Source organism: Mya arenaria, chromosome 13, assembly GCF_026914265.1.
Source record: "Mya arenaria isolate MELC-2E11 chromosome 13, ASM2691426v1".
NCBI classification, from domain to species: Eukaryota; Metazoa; Mollusca; class Bivalvia; order Myida; family Myidae; genus Mya; species Mya arenaria.
The window spans coordinates 25,172,213-25,189,723 of record NC_069134.1 but is presented as its reverse complement, the minus strand read 5'-3'; the positions used below and the strand labels follow the sequence as shown (position 1 = coordinate 25,189,723).

The 17,511-nt window shown below is 35.6% G+C and overlaps 2 protein-coding genes across 3 annotated transcripts in view; both read left to right on the top strand.

Annotated features, from left to right (window-relative positions):
• Positions 1 to 12,481, top strand: part of LOC128214183 (nuclear pore complex protein Nup155-like) — a 32,018-nt gene extending 19,537 nt beyond the window's left edge. For both annotated transcript variants that reach the window (XM_052920526.1, XM_052920525.1), the window contains 17 exons: positions 265 to 377; positions 903 to 976; positions 1,500 to 1,633; positions 2,661 to 2,720; positions 3,576 to 3,707; positions 4,347 to 4,424; positions 4,696 to 4,889; positions 5,180 to 5,327; positions 5,816 to 5,920; positions 6,886 to 7,040; positions 7,862 to 7,991; positions 8,354 to 8,467; positions 9,135 to 9,255; positions 9,682 to 9,792; positions 10,136 to 10,272; positions 10,793 to 10,899; positions 11,573 to 12,481. In XM_052920526.1, the coding sequence (XP_052776486.1) occupies positions 265 to 377; positions 903 to 976; positions 1,500 to 1,633; positions 2,661 to 2,720; positions 3,576 to 3,707; positions 4,347 to 4,424; positions 4,696 to 4,889; positions 5,180 to 5,327; positions 5,816 to 5,920; positions 6,886 to 7,040; positions 7,862 to 7,991; positions 8,354 to 8,467; positions 9,135 to 9,255; positions 9,682 to 9,792; positions 10,136 to 10,272; positions 10,793 to 10,899; positions 11,573 to 11,711 (2,052 nt within the window). In that variant the 3' untranslated portion in view covers positions 11,712 to 12,481. The remainder of the gene's footprint in view (positions 1 to 264; positions 378 to 902; positions 977 to 1,499; positions 1,634 to 2,660; positions 2,721 to 3,575; positions 3,708 to 4,346; positions 4,425 to 4,695; positions 4,890 to 5,179; positions 5,328 to 5,815; positions 5,921 to 6,885; positions 7,041 to 7,861; positions 7,992 to 8,353; positions 8,468 to 9,134; positions 9,256 to 9,681; positions 9,793 to 10,135; positions 10,273 to 10,792; positions 10,900 to 11,572) is intronic.
• A 4,022-nt stretch (positions 12,482 to 16,503) lies between these two features.
• The window catches only part of LOC128213631 (laminin subunit alpha-2-like), a 93,442-nt gene continuing 92,434 nt past the window's right edge, over positions 16,504 to 17,511 (top strand). Inside the window, exon 1 of the mRNA XM_052919610.1 lies at positions 16,504 to 16,673. Within this exon, the coding sequence (XP_052775570.1) occupies positions 16,607 to 16,673 (67 nt within the window). The 5' untranslated portion in view covers positions 16,504 to 16,606. The remainder of the gene's footprint in view (positions 16,674 to 17,511) is intronic.

Genomic DNA, 17,511 nt, shown 5'->3' with positions numbered 1-17,511 from the left:
GAACACTGAGAATGTTAAGCATTTATTTTTGGTCTTCTGCATGTGAACGACCAACTCATATCGTTTGAAAAACAAACAAACGAAAAAAAAACAACTATTTCTTAAAAATTCCCAAACCCAAAAAATAATTGACGTTTTATGTTTTAAAAACATATTGCATCATTGGCATTGCCTTTCTTTTTTCAGTTAAAGAAACTTTTGAATCATATTTCAAGCTTATTGCGCTTTTGTTTGATATATAATCTGATTTTGCTCTTGTTTCAGCTAACCTGCAACTTTGCGAGTGAAGACCTTGGATTCATTCTGGACAATGTTAGAGAGCTGTCTGACTTTGTGGACTTTAATTCTAAGTTTGATATGGGACCTTCAGATATGGGGTAATTCTTTGTTACTTTTGCTTTAACAGTAATAATGGGGAACATAGCATGTATATTTGCTGTTAGTTACCATATCTAAGAAATATATTTCATCTATTCTTACTGATATACAGTCCATTGGATTGTTTTCAAGCATAGTTGCACTCCAAACTTCTTACAAGGAATACAGAAGTATTGGTGAAAATTTTTTAAAAAAATTACATAGTCTAATAAAGTGTTCTCTCTTTAATTTGGACAGTTATTCATGTATTTGAAACGATCAAAAATTAATTTAAAAATTTCAAGTTTGGGTTATATGGTGTGTCAGTTATAGTGGTCTGCTGGTGTAGATGTCTGCCTCTCACACTACAGTTTGTGTGTTTGATAACCACCAAGGATATTTTTTCACGGCCTCTGAAAATGGGACCCTGTACTGTTTTTTTTTTACCCAGGAAATAGAAACGAGTGAGATTTTATCAGCTATCATCTTGAATTCCAAAATTAAGCTGAAAAAAAACTTGTTTAAACTAAGCTATGTTGTTTCAGTGGTATGGGAGGGGTCCCCTTTACCCCTCACATCATGGGCCACATGGATGAACAGACTAGGAGAAAATTGCAAGGTAATTGTTCATCTATCTGTAGGAAAAAAGGAGATCTTATGGCTCCATAAACTGATTGAAAACAGTAAGCTGGTTTGCTTTTGGTTGTTATTTCATTTGTTGTTAGTATTGACACTCCAGTTTGATAACATTTTGTTAACAAGTTAGGAATGCCCTTAAAATGGCTGCTAAGCTTTTAAAAGGCCAGTTTTACCTCTGGGGCAGGGTGATTCACACGCCCACAAAACCCATCGCAAAAATTGTTCCAACCCTTCAGCAGCCGGTCAATCACTTCCCTGGAAACTTAACTTGACATGTCATTTAGGAGAGTAGGACAATTAAGAATAATAAGTTGATTCATTGAATTTGCTATTATATTCAGTGTCATTTTGAATGTGATCCATCAAGTTACTGTTGTGAATGTGATTGTAGAAAATGGCTCATGAAATTTAAGCATGGAATTGATGCACTACTATAAATTGGACATTTTAAGCGTCACAGGTGAAATAACATAAACCAAGTGTCATTGTTTTGTCTCTTCCAGTTGAAGCTCAGAAGCTGGAGAAAGTCTCGCTTCAACATGTGCAGGAGCTGATCCACAGAGTGGAGGAAGTGCTGGGTCTGTTGAGGGTGTTAGTGGATCACCAGTTCCACACACTGGCTGCCTGCCTTACAAAGGTTAGGGGATGGAAAAGAAGTGGTAGGGGTAGGGGGAGGGGGAATGGCATAAGGGGAAGAAAAGACTATTCCGTGATACACAGAGTGGAAGAAATGCTGGGTCTATACTAAAGGATCACAGGTCCACACACAGACTGCCTCCTTTACCAAGGTGATGGGGTGGGGTTTGGGTGAGGGGAAGGGTTAATAGGAGGGTTGTGGCATGAGGGGAGGTGCAGGCTTTCCTGTTAAACACCTATTGGATGAAGTGCTGGGTCTGTTGAGGGTTCTTGTGGATTTCAAGTTTCACACACTTACTGCCTGCCTTTCCGGGTGAGGAGAGAAGGCAGGGAGTTGGAGAAGGGGTGGTGTGATTATTTATAGAGTGGACAAGGTGTAATGATTGTTGAGAGTAAAAGCTGATCATCACTTTCAGGCACCAACTGGGTTTCCACCATGAGAGGGAGGGAGTGTGGGAAATAGGAGGAAATGGGAAGAGGCAAGAAAGAGGGATGAGATTGAGATCAATGATGGGGAAGATGGAATGGGGGTGGGTGAGTGATGAGAGAGGATTGCAGGGTGTTGCTGGGTTCACAGAGTTGGACAGGTTCTAATGCTCTGGCCATGTGTTCTGGTGGACCACCATTTCCACATTCTGGCTACATGTCAAGGGATATGGATATTTAGGGGTCAGTGGGAAACGAATGGATTTAAGATGAGGGAGTGGAGAGTAAGGGGGGTAGGAAGCTGAGGTTGTTAAGGATTCTGTCTATTACCAGTTCCATACACCAGCCTGATGCAAGCTTTGCAAAATTAGGGAGTAAGTTAATAAGAGAGTAAGGAATGTAGAGTATGGGAGTTTGGGTAAGAATGGGTTGGAAGAGGTACAACACAAACGAATGAACCACTAAACAACGAAAAATGCAGCCTTGTAGTATCAACATATTTTAATTATTTGACTTTTTATCTTCCATTCTTGCTGCCAATTAAATCATTAATTATGTCAATGCTTGTAGAGCAAAATGTTTTTTACTCCCATATTTTGCAGGACCAACAAAATCAGCTGAAAACTCTCTCCCTGAAACAGTTTGCCATCACTGGAAAAGAGGTAAAGGCTGATAATAACTAGTACTAAAGAACTAAAGAAGACTAATACCAACAGTTGTATTGTATTTTCAGAAAAATATGATTTACATGTTTCATGTTAATATGAAATAAGGCACTGCCATCAACAGGCTCTTGCTGGACAGGAATAAGTAATACATCATATGGGTACATTTGTATTTATTTTAAATGAGTTTCATTTCTTTGTTTTATAATGGTCACATGTTTTAAAGCTGCTACATCATATACATCATATGGGTACATTTGTATTTATTTTAAATGAGTTTCATTTCTTTGTTTTATATTGGTCGCATGTTTTAAAGCTGCACTCTCACAGATTTACTTTCTCCAACTTTTTTTTATTTTTTGTCTTGTAATTAGACAAATTTTGCGTAAATATCTGCTAACCAGTGATAAAAGACTACTGACAAAAGATCAGATCGCAGATATTCATATTTCTATTCCAAATTTAATGTTTAATGGCTTAAACTAACGGTTTAAGAAAAAAGCATATAACATCAATTTTGGGACGGAAATATGTAAAGCTGCGATCTGATCTTTTGTCAGCAGTCTTCTATCACTGGTTTGCAGATATTTACGCAAAAATTTGCTCGTTTCAAGACAAAAAATAAAAAAGTTGTCAAAACGTTCAATCTGTGAGAGTGCAGCTTTAAGATATTTAATGATATTAAACATCTGATGTAGGGTTAAATTTGAAATTGTGTGATGGTATAAAAAATGCCACTCAGGTTATATGCTTGATTTCAAGCTATTCTCAATTAAAGTTCAAATTTGACAATCATAAACTTTGTACAAATTAATTTGACTGATCAAGTGGAATGTGTCCTATCTCACCCAGCTGTGTGGAAGTATGATACAGAACCTGATCAATCGCTACATAGACGACAACGCCACAACAGACGCCATCAGTATAAGGTTAAGGGAAATCTGTCCTTCCCTCTACAGCACTGATGATGCTACTTGCTCTAAGGTAGGGGCAGTTTGTTTATAGTAAAGAAACCATTTACTGTGTGACTTTGGGAAAAAGTATTCTGTTTTTTGTGCTTTCATACCATATCTAAAAAGAAATGAATACTTTTTGCTGAACCATTCAGTTTTATAGCTGTAGATGATACTAATTGTAGTGATTGCAATAGGAAAAAAAACTATTTTCAATATTCCTAGTTTCCTGTAAGATATCTTACATTTACCTGGCATGAAAAGAATAAGTGAAATCTGCATATGTGTGTCAAATCTATCGGGGTTAATATATTTAGATTTGGCACTTGTTTTTAGAAAATAAGCTATGGTATTGTGATAGCCTTGTTTGCATTGTCTGCAGCATCATCATACAAAAACATTGACCTTGGCAATAACTTAAAAACTATTCAGTATATTTTAGGAAACTTGGTACACATGTTGCATTAGACAATGTGCGCATATGTCTCAAGACCTGTAACTCTGGTTTAAACAATGGATATTTAATCCCCTTGTTTATCTGAGAAAATAACACAACAACAATTGATAAACGTTGGCATAAGCTTTAAGTGATGCCTCTCTTTTGGCATGACTTTGGTAGGCATCTCTTGCTGTAAGCTTGTGTTTAACTGATTAATTTGTTCTGTTCCAGGCAAATGAGATGCTGCAAGCAGCCAAACTGAGTCAGAGCCCAGCAGAGAGGAGGCAGCGACTTATGGAGGCACTTAGGGTGAGTGGACATTTTATAAATATAACATCTAGTGTTTTCCTTCGGAAGTCTGCTTAAGTGAAGGATCAGAATAAAATAATGTTTTGATTAAGTAATGACTGAAATGAATAAATAAAATTCCAACAGAAAAACTGACCAGCAGTCTGTCCTACAAACTGACATACCGGATGGTGAATTCAATATACCACCCTTTAAACTTTGTTTGCAGAGGTATAAATGGTAACCTGACCCACAGCAGCAATCTTATACATGATTCTTTGTTCTTTTACAGTTATACAAAAACGTCAACCAGCCCCTGGCCTTGTCAGAAGTGTGTAATCAGTTTGCCAGTGTCCACTTCTATGAGGGCATAGTGGACCTGTGCCTGACTATGGCCAACAAGCGTGACCCACAGAGGTTGGCCCTGCACTTCTACCATGATGACATGCCTGAAGATATGCAAGGGGTACAGGAGCTTATGGCCAGGTATTTGAGCAGCTTGTTGTTGAATATTTTTTAAGAAACTTGCACCAAAATTTGATGTTCACCACTCTATTTCATTGTAAACAGAGAGTCCAAAGGTCATAGGTGAAGGTCACATTATTTGATTGAAGATTTTGATCCTACATGAGTATAGAGACAGCACTTCATGCAGGCAACACAAGTGATCTATTTAACACATTTCTGGAACAAATTTAGGAAATATGTTGTTACATTTGTTTGCATCAGTTATTTAAAAATATGTATAATAAAACATAACCATACTTGTTTTGCAGGAAAGACTGTTACAAGTGTATCACAGAGACACTGGGTTATCTGATGACGGCCAGTGTGCCTCAGGGTGCCACTGTTATACCCAAGTCTCCGGGTCCCCCTCCAGCACCGGACGCCAGCAGGATGTCCATAGAGGATGCTGATCATTATGTGAGAGTTTTGACATTATATTACATACAAAGAAAGTTTTAACTAGGTATAGAGGCCTAAATCAATTGCTGGAAGGTCATTGATCTTTCACTTTAAAGAAATTGTAATAATATTCATCCACTTTCAGCATAAACAAAATAGTGATATGACTAGGGTTTAAACTTTTCTTTCATTTCTGTTAATTATTTGGTTAAAACAGTGGAAAGTTTGATTCCGAGTCTAAACACATTCAAGTTTGGTTGGTGCCAAATGGGTTTCCTCCAGGTACCCTGATTTTTCCCATAATTTGAGACAACTTTCTTGTGCAACATCATGCCAATGGTGGTTGTTATGCAAATGGTGGTTGTTAAAAGTTTAATTCACAGTCTAGACCCAAACAAGTTTGATTGCTGTCAAATGGGTTTCCACTAGGTACCCCGATTTCCCCCGCAATTTAAGACAACATCTGTGAGCAACATCATGCCAATGTTGTTTGTTAAATATTTCAGAAGAATGAAGTGTTCCGACTGGCCCTGAAGTCTGATGATGAGCTGTTCCATGTCTCTTTGTATGAGTGGCTGTTCAATATGAATATGACAGAAAAACTACTGGAGGTAATGAATTGTTTATGTAACATTTATAAGTACTGAAATCCTTGGTTAATACTTTCCAGGAAAGAAAAATATTTCATAGCAAAAAGTCATTACTTTTAGGTTAAAGATCTTAGCTATGCATGGGTTAAATTTTTTAGCATCTTTCTTCCAGAAGAAAATCATTTTTTTTACTGTTTACAATATTATGGCCATGCTTTATAACTCATTAAAAACATGTTGTTGTTGTTGTTAAGGTTTTGTTTTTGGGGTGGGGGGGGGGGGTGAAAGTGTAATACTAATTCAAAATTTATGATCTCATGCTTTTAACTATCCATGGGCTGATTGTTTAGAACTTTATTAATATTAACAACTTTGTTAACTAGGTGGTTGTTAATTTTTCAAATCTCTAATACTCTGAAAGTTAAAATGGACACTCATTTGATCTGTGTTACTTAAAACAAAATGTTGAGGCAAGTCTGATTCAGCTATGCTTGTTTTTCTATAATATATCAGCACATCGTAGAATAGTTCACAAAAATAAACAACAAAGCCATAAACAATGTTGTTCACTTTAACGAAGTTCAGAACAATTTGCCCCATGTCTTTTAAATCTTTACCTCATTTGTGGGAATGTTATTGAAACACTGATCCAACTTTCTATCAAATTTCTGGTTTACCTGGGACCGTATTTATTTACGTCTTAAGACTGAGCTGAAAACCTTCATTTTAGTGTACATTTTTTGTTAAAAGTGCAATAGAGTTTAAACTGGCCATATATGTTGCAAATACGACGTGTTACAATTATTTACAGATTAATTTTTTTAACAATAACAACATGAAAGATGATTGATGACATTTAAGAATTGTATTTTCTTAGTCTCAAACTAAGTCTCAAAATGTAAGTGAATTTGCTGTGTAAATGGAGATCAATGATGTAGCTTTTAAAACTGTGATATTTGTCTTAAACCTATCTATATATATCTTAGATCCAGACCCCATTCCTAGAGCCATTCTTGAAGCAGAGGTCCAGCTACCAAGCCGGTGATGTGGCAGCCCTTGACCTGCTTTGGAAATATTACGAGAAGATTGAGAATTACCCTGCAGCTGCTAGAATATTGGCCAGGCTGGCAGAGAGACATGGGTTGGTTTAACATACACGAAAATCTTTCACTACTATGTGCAAATGTTCTCCTTTATAGTGTTATGTAACCTGATGAAACCTGATGAGATTGCAGAAATACCGATGTTGGCCAGAACTCAGAATCTTAACACGAAACTTGCTATGATTGTTCACAACATTGCTCTGGTTAAAACATTTGACAAGTTATTATTGTCTTTGGATTGTAATATCAAGGAACGCGTAATTTGATATCTAAAAACCTACACAGACCAGATGTGAACATGCAATAAATATCCAATATTTAGGGCGTATCGTACATATATATCATATAACAGTATGATTGGCGGGGCATATCATGCACAGAAGTCATATTACAGTATGATTGGCGGGGCATATCATGCAAAGATGTCATATTACAGTATGAATGGTGGGGTGAATCATGCTCATATATCATATAACAGTATGATTGGCATATGCTAAATAGACTACAATTATAGCTCTTGATTGACGGAGAAAAACTGGCATTGAATGCAGTGCTAATATCTCAAATGTTTCACAAAGTTTCAAGTATTGGTCGCCTATGAACTGAGGTACTCAATTAGAAATTCTGTTAACCTCATTTCTGTAAAATATCTGAAAAATCTTTGGTTTTATGAAGCTCCAAAAGTATTGCAGCTACACTATGAAGATCATAATAATGTTGGTCTGCATGGGAAACTTTGCGTCTGCTATTATTTGACATTTTACTCAGTTTAACAATTGTTATGCCCCTAGACTTAGTAAGAACTGGTCTGAAAAATCTTGTGTCGAATTTAGCTCTAAAACTCCTCCTCATTTTCCAGTACTGATGTTGATCTCCAGAAGAGGATTGTTCTTCTTTCACGAGCCATTATGTGTGCCAAGAGCGCCACATCTAGGGTTGCGTCGGCTGCAGAGGGAGAGTTCTTGCATGAACTTGAGGAAAAAATGGAGGTATAGTTTTGGTTCATGAGTATGTGTTAGGAGAATTTAGTGTATGACTAAGAATGATATTGTAACAAATAGCATTACTTGAAAGCATATTCCGTCATATATTCTGTCATATAACAGTAAAATGCTGCTGCTGTGGAGTCATTGGCTATGATCACCTGAATACAATGAATGAGTCGATAGTTTTGTTTATCGCTGGTAAGAAACCAGGGGTTGAATCAAGGTTTAAGCTTACATAGGAGTCAAACAAATGAAATCAAAGACCGAATACTGATTCAGTAATTATACTTTTAGACAACCTTATATTAGAATATTTATTGCACACCTGGTAAGACGAAATAACAATGTACATATTATCTTTTCAGGTTGCGAGACTACAGATGAATGTATTACGTGCACTGAGCCAGGAGACAATCGGTGGTCCAAATGTCCAGGAAGCCATCTCAAAATTGGAGTCTGACCTCCTTGACATAACAATGGTAAGCTGGTTGCAAAAGACAATGCCATCTATTTTGAAAAAAGGGTTCATTGAGACAGAAGTAGCTCGGGGTATTTAAGTTGTAGATTGTATGCTTTTAACTTCAGACTATTGTACATTTGTAATTTTTTTTTTTTGCTTGAACATACGGGTATTCATTTAAAACGGTAAGACGTATCTTTCATGAAATGAATATAAATGACTTTGGAAACAGTTTCAAATGGGGTCTAAGCCCCTTCTCTGCTTTGGCATGAATTCCTTAAACTCAAGGAGACCTCCGGCTAATTTTCTGGATTGACAATTATCGGCTGTTAGAACCTCTGAATAGCAGACAGAACACAAATTATGAATGGTCTTTGCTCATGCTCCTTCTTAAATCATGCACTACCAAGTATGTACTAGGTTTTTGTAGACAATTCTTTAACTTTTTAATGAGATATGTGCTATAAGCTGGCAGCTTTCAGTCTTTGGTCTTGACACTTGACTATCTACCTTAACATTTTTTTGAATTAAATTTCTTGTCTTAATAAGTCTTGCAAATGTAATAAAACTAAATATTTGGCTTGTATAAAAAAAACTCAAGTTGTGATGCAAATCACTGTCTAATACTATTTCCATGTCTTCATCTTGTTACTCTTGTTATACTTATTCTATCCCTCCATTCCCAGTTGTATGAGGAGTTTGCAGACCGGTTTGACCTGTCTGAGTGTAAGCTTGCCATTGTCAACTGTGCCGGCCTGTACGACAGTGCCCTCATTGAGAATCTCTGGCAAAACATCGTAGACAAAGGTAAGTACAACCCTAGGATTTTTGTTGCTATTTACAATTTTATATGTTTGTATACTGACCAGTTTGACATGTCAAAGTGCAAACTTGCCATTGTCAACAGTGTCTTCATAGAGGCAATACATCATAGACAAAGGCAAGTACCAGGGAAACATGTTTGTTGCTATGAGCAGTCTTAAGTGTAGTCAACTGAGTCTAAACTTGAGATCGACTACTGTGCTTGCCTCTATCATAGTGGCACAGCAGATCATCAGAGGCAAAGGTGAAAACTGGCCAAAAAATTAATGATACCCTTGTATTTGCCTAGTGTGTATGTGTTTAGATGATGCACTTGAAAATCTCTTGGCAGAACAGTGTCCTGTCATTCCGATGCTCAGTAGTGGATCTAATTACTGGACAAGAGAAATTAAATTGCCTCTTTTGTTTCAGAGTTTGAGAACACACGGTCCAGTGCAACTTCTGTGAGGGTAAAAAACATCGGCAACAAATTGTGTGCAGTTGGGAAAACTTACTTCAAGGCAGAGCGATATTTTCCATTCCGTAAGTTGATTTCATGACTGCTTGTTACGCAAGTTAATAGTTTCTATAAGATAGACTGTTTCTTTTTTGTAGCCTCATACAATAATACAGTAATAGTTTGGATTTGCTGATATATTGGAAATCTTAGAAACTTTGATTAAATACACTTGTTTTGAATAGGACCTTTTTGCAGTCATAATTGACAGTAAGCTAGAGTTTCAAGCATGTGTGATTCAGTTTAAATACTAGTAGCTTAATATTTATAAACATAAGACTAGTAATTTAGCCATTTTTTATTTGTTCAAACTTTTCTTATATTTGTTTTAAACTTTACATTCCTCATTTCAAAGCATGTTCATTCCAGCATTTATTACAAAGTACTTGGAACAGCGTAGTTGTGAGAATGGTATGGACGTTGGATGGGTGTACCAGCTCATGTTGGACATTGGTGTGCCTGCGCTAAGGCTGCTAGAACTGTATGACCGCATGTTCAAGTCAAGGGTAGGTGGTTAGGGATACTTGATTCTTCTTTACTTTTTGGTATTTAATAAAAATTACAATTTAAATTAAGTCATCATGGATTTGTTAGTTTCTGTGCGAGCAAAGATCACCATCTGGCTGTCCTGTTTTCCATGTCTAGGCTGTAACTTTGTCATGCAGGGAGGGATTGTATAATTACTAGGCGCATGTGTGCACACATGATACATAAAGACTATGTGTTGGATTAAAGACCCATGTTCCTACCTCTTACTGCATCACTCCTCCTTATTTGACATCAACCATCATGGGGGCAGGCATATGCTTATAGCTTATGATAACTTGTACTGAATGTACGCATATTAGTAATAGCGTTATCTGTTGTACTGGTATGGCAATTGGTAACCACTCTTACAACCCAAAACTGGAATAGACTAGACTATTTTCATCGAGGTCATATGACAACTCGAGTTATCTGTTTATTCATTATATAAGATAACATGGAACTAGTATTTATAATAGACTTTATAATACTCCTTTTCAGGACCCCTTCTGGTCAAGCGTGGACCGGCCATGGCATCTGTTACACGTGATTCACCATTTCCTGAACAAGCTTGCCAGCAACACCGCTGTCATACCCTTGTATGAGAGGTACAAGCTTTTATGTCCAACATTGGCCGTGATTGGGTGGAAAGTTTAGAACTTAGTTTAAGTTAATAACATTGTTAACATCATTGTTTTTAACTGTCAAATCTTTACTGCTGTTGAGGATTTATGGACACACTTGTGATCTGTTGTATGTCATACAGATTTGAGACAACTGTTTCAGCTGTACTTAATTTACAATATACAGATAATGGAAAAAAAGGAATTCTCAAATATTTCATGTTGAAAAATTATTGACTATCTCATTAATGACATTGTTAACTTTATAACTAATAAGTTGTTAAGACAATTGAATAGTATGTTAAATTTGTGAACAATTCTGTCTTTTAATATGAAACATGTCTCATATAAAACATACTGTACACTTGTATAATCTTTAAACTGGGCAGTATTCAATAACAGACTTAGATCTAAATTAAGTTTAAGAGTAGAATTTCAGTGTTTTGATTGGACTGAAAAAATACATTAAACAAGAAGGGTGACATTTGGCAATATTTGGATGAAAAAGTGTTTTATTTAATATTACTGGTTGGTGAGAAGCGTAGGGCTGTTATGATATTTTTTATATGCAGTGAAGCTGTTTTAACCTCATTGTGCAAATAAAATTGACGATTAATTATGTTATTAGAAATGAAATTGTTTTTATTCTATTTTACAGACGTCAGTTTAGTACCCTGGGTCTTGACTACATTGCCTGCTATCTGGTTGAGCTACAGTCTGTCAGCAGCGTTGACCCCAACGTTCGTACCCTCGTACAAAGCTTCAGAAATTTGCAGGGCAAGATGGAGAGATTGTGATTTCTGGCTGACTGAATTAATTTGTATGTTACTGGAACAATCTAATATCGGTGATTTTACAGATAGTTATTATGACAGAGTGGTTTTGTTCTAAAATGCAGAAACACAAACAATTATGAGACAAAAATGGTTGAAGAGGCTTAAAAAATATAACTATTATTGTTGATAACACAGATAGTTATAGTGCTCCAATTTCACCATATGCCAAAAATGAAGCAGAACAGATTAAATGTGCCTGACTGAGAAAATGTTGGATAGAATTTAATTAATTCTACGCAGAAATATTTCATTTTACAATCAGGTTTGTTCAAATATACCTGTTCATACAAAATAGATAAGTCTTGTGAACTTCCAAGAAAATATTTTTAAATAGTAAACCTCAGAATTGTGTTGATTGGAAATGGTGCAAGTAGATAAAGATAATTGTTTAACTATTACGAGGTTGTACCATAATTATAGTGAGCAATTGGAAGATTGTTCATGCACCAAGAAATGAACTTGCATTTTACCATTTTTTCATTTCATTCATTTATGCCATTATCTGTATATTGTAAAAGCTCTAAAGATGGTTGATAGATATTTAATGTTTAAATACTTTGCTGTATGTAAATTGTGTTCATTTTTCAGAATGAAATGACATAAAAATCCTGTTGTAATGTAATGTTGTCACATGAAAATGAACACAGTTTGTATTGTCATTTGAAGAATGTTAAATATGACCTATTTTTGTAAAGGAGATCATAAATGAATAAATGTGAGGTTAAAACTAGCATTTTCACCTTTTACTGTTTATTTGATTAACAAATATATTCAGAAATGATTGATATGTCTAGGTTTATATGCCCCCTGCCTTGAATGATAAGTGGATTATTATAGTATGTGTGTGTCACTGGATATAATTCTACACAAACTACAGTTCTTTGATAAACTCTGACAAAAGTAAAGATGGGAGATGGGCAATTGAAAAACATCCCCTTTAATTATGGATATGACATTGCACAAATTACACCATCTTATTTAATCCTTAGACTTGATGTCCAACTGCAACTGTTTATAGAAACCTAGTACTATAATCTCACTGTGCATGGAAACCTAGATACAATATACAAGAATCTTTATTTTAAGTTGGGATTATGATACCGGTAACAAGAAATATTAACTCAATGAGCTATATTTAGACATAATGATCAACTGTCACTGATCATGGAAACGTAGGATTCAACACTGTCACCGATCATTTAAACCTAGTGCTCAACTGTCACTGATCATGTAAACCTACAGTTCAACTGTCACTGATCATGTAAACCTAGTGCTCACTGATCATGGAAACCTAGTGCTCACCTCTCACTGATCATGTAAACCTAGTTCTCAACTCTCACTGATCATGGAAACCTAGTGCTCAACTCCCACTGACCATGGCAATCTAGTGCTCAAATCTCTCTGATTATGGAAACATAGGGCACAAACGTCACTGATAATTGAAAATGTGACTCAACTGTCTCTGATGATGGAAATATAGGACTTAACATTCATTGATCATGAAAACAGGACACAACTGTCACTGATAATTGAAAAATAGGACTCAGCTGTCATTGATCATGAAAACATAGGATTAAACATTCACTGATCATGAAAACATACGACATGACTGTCAATGTTCATGTAAACCTAGTTCTCACCTCTCACTGATCATGGAAACCTATTGTTCAACTGTCACTGATCATGAAAACATAGAACTCCTCCATCATTGATCATGAAAACATGGAACAACTGCCATTGCTCATGTAAAATAGGACTCAACTGTCATAGATCATGAAAACATAGGTCTCAACTGTCATTGACCATGGAAACATAGGACTTAACTCTCACTGATTATGGAAACCTAGTGCTCATCTGTCACTGATTATAGAACTTCGGACTCAACAGTCACTCCTCATGAATACATAGGACCCAACAGTCACTGATCAAGGAAACATAGAACTCTCTTATTTTTTTAACATACTAGGACTCAACTTTCATTTATCATGGAAATACATAGGACTCCTCTTTTATTGATCATGAAAACATAGGACTCAACTTTCACTGATCATGGAAACAAATGACTCAGCTGTCACTGATCATGGAAACATAGGACTCCTCTATCTCTGATCATGGAAACATAGGACAACCTCCATTGATCATGGAAACATACGACTTAAAAGCCACTGATCATAGAAACATAGGACTGAACTGTCTCTGATGATGGAGATATATGGCTCAACTGTCATTTAGTGTGGAAACATAGGACTTAACAGTCATTGATCATGAAAACATACGACATGACTGTCAATGTTCATGTAAACCTAGTTCTCACCTCTCACTGATCATGGAAACCTATTGTTCAACTGTCACTGATCATGAAAACATAGAACTCCTCCATCATTGATCATGAAAACATGGAACAACTGCCATTGCTCATGTAAACTCTAACTCTCACTGATCATGCAAACAGGACTCAACTGTCATTGATCATGGAAACATAGGATTAAACTGTCACTGATCATGGAAACATAGGACTCCTCTTTCACTGATCATAAAAACGTAGGACTCGACTGTCACTGATCATGGAAACATAGGATTCAACTGTCACTGATCATAAAAACATAGGATTCAACTGTCACTGATCATGGAAAAATAGGATTAAACTGTCACTGATCATGGAAACATAGGACTCATCTTTCATTGATCATAAAAATGTAGGACTCAACTGTCACTGATCATGGAAACATAGGACTCAACTGTCACTGATCATGGAAACATAGGATTCAACTGTCACTGATCATGGAAATATAGGACTCAACTGTCACTGATCATGGAAACATAGGTCTCCTCTTTCATTGATCATGAAAACATAGGACTCAACTGTCACTGTTCATGAGCACCTAGGATTTCACTGTCATTGTTCATGAACAACTAGGACTCGGACTATTGTTGTTTGTTAAAAACCTAGGACTCAACTCTCACTGTTTATGGAAACATAGGACTGAACTGCCATTGTTTGTGGAAATAAAAGACTCATTTTTTTAGTTTCGAAGAACCTAGGACTCAACTGTCACTGTATTGTTCATTGAAAACTAGAACTTAACTGTCAATGTGTAAGCCTAGAACTCATCTTTCACGTTTAAAGAACCCTGGATGTAACTGTCACTCCTCTTGGTACTGAAAACTAAAACTTTACTGTCCTTGTACAATTCATGGACACCTAGTACTGCACTCTCATTATTTGTGGAATCCTAGATTTCTAAGCAACTTTCAATGTCACTTGGACATAGCTGTTAATGTCCATGTCAATGGTAACCTAAGACTAATCTGATATGGTTCATGAAAGCCTATGACTCTGACTGTCAAGTCTTCATTAACCCCTTGTACACAACTGTCAATAACACAAATCATGAAAACCAAGAAACAACTGTAAATATGACCTGTGAAATCCTAGGAAATATATATTAATGGCATTGTTTTTAGGAACCTAAAATGCAAATAATCACTATTTTAAAATTCCGTGAATATATGTGACACCTGTCTGAAGCAGTCTTCAGTGTCAAACGCTATTGAATACCAATAATATTGATGCATAACAGATGACTATTGTGTCACCTTTGACCTACTGACCTCAAAATCAATAGGAATCACCTGACCTTGACCAAAGTGCATACCAAGTTTGAAAGCTGTACAACACCTCATTCACAAGTTTTTTTTTTATTGGAAACTTTCTGGTAAGGGTAAACATGATCTTGACCTTTACCAATTAACCTCATAACCAATAAAGGTCATCTACTGATGATGACCACTGTACATGTTACTTGGTATTGGATGTATAGGGCTCTTATACCATTAGGCTTTGGAGCTAGCTTGTATTGCGACGTGGTAGAGTCCTGAAGTGCGAGGGGTCATGGGTTTTATCCCCACCAGATGGACAAGGCATTTTTAAGCAGTTTGCCTCTTTTGGCTCCGAACACAAATGAACTCTAAGTATGATAAGCCTCAAAGTAAAGCAAATTGACCTTAGTCTCCGAAAATTGAGGACAATTTCCTAAAATGAAGGAGGTGTGTGAAACCAGGTATTGGATATATAGCGGCAGTTATAATGTCTTGGTTTGGAGCTAGCTTTTATGGCAACAAGGAATAGTCAGAGGGAGGGGTAGTAGGTTTGATCCCCACCAGACGCCAAAGCATATTTGTGTAGTTTGTTACATACAAATAAGTTTCAGGGCTCTTTGACAAGTCATTTCCAAACCATAAAATAAAATTCAAGTAAAGGTAACTCAGACTCTAAGACCTTTGATCTCCTTAACTCAAAATCAGTTTGGGTCATCTATTGACCATGAATAATGTGCATACAAAGTTTAAGGAATCTTCAACAAGTCTTTGGAACGAAAATGTGGCTAGTCTTTTTGAAAATGATATATGATACTTTTTAAATTTGGCGACCCTTCATACAAGTATGTATTTGGTAATTTTTATCAGTAAATGACCATGTTCACAAAAGGCAAGTACATTTCATTATTTACTTCCATTTCAGATTTGAATCCAAATCATCTATTATAAATATAAATACAATTCCCTCAGATTTATTAAAGCAATCTTAAACAATTTGCATTTACATTGATTTTTAATAAAAAATATATGGTTAAATATACAAGGCACGGCATTTGAAATTTCCCGCCATTCAACTCTATTTTGAAACAGACTATAGATTACCTAGAGCGCCACCTGTGCATTACTGTTACCGGTGCGTAAGAAAGCTGCCGCGAAATTTGGTCTGCTCAGGATTTGTAGTTTTGTGGGACTGGGATTCGAGGAAGTGTCTTGAATGGGGTGTTTCTGAGATAAATTCTAGACTCTACAAATGGAAAATGGGATTTAAACGTGAAATATTGATATTACTTTCTTTAATTGGAATTTTACCTGAGTTAATAAAAGGTGAGTTAAAATGCAGGTGCGAAAATAGGTGTAACAGACGACATAAATCTGCATCACTAGACGCTTGACTGCAATTAATTGCAAAACTTCAAAGCATGTAAAATTATACATAAGGAATTTCAATATATTTCGAAGGTTGTCGCGCAAGTTAGGTTAAAATTGATAACGATATGTGTACATGTATTTAATTGTTTAGTAGTTTATTATTTGTTTTATCAATTAACGCATTAGATAAGAGCCATTTAGGTGCATACAAATATTTGCATTTCCGTCTGTACTAAATTTACATTAATCCCTTTATTATGCGCAAACATTTCAACCTATTTTAATAAATATAATTGTCTTGAATTAACGACTTCAAAATATGAGAAGACACAATTAATGAATTATGAAGGATTTTTTTTGTCAAGATAAAAAAAATAATGTCTTAATTTCCTAATTGTATTTTGTCCATTAACAAGAGTTTCAGAGAAAACTCCCACAACATTGTACTCCCTTCTGTACATTTTCTGTTTAAATATATATTATTTGCAGAAGAGAGAGAAAAAAACAGTTTAGTTTGATTAATTCCCAATTTTGTAGAATCTGTATTATTGACTTAGCATTGCTCTTTATCATATTTGAATTCACGATATATATTTTATAATTTATCTAGTTCAATACTCATAATGGATGCATTATTATCTGAAATGAACACTAATTAAAGCAAATATATTAAAATGATAATAATAATACTGCTATTTTTTTAGTTAATTTTAAAGGAGATGAAACTACATATTTTTGGTGATTCGTAGATTCAATGTACATTTAAGGTTAATCATCCTAGTCTGTGATAAGA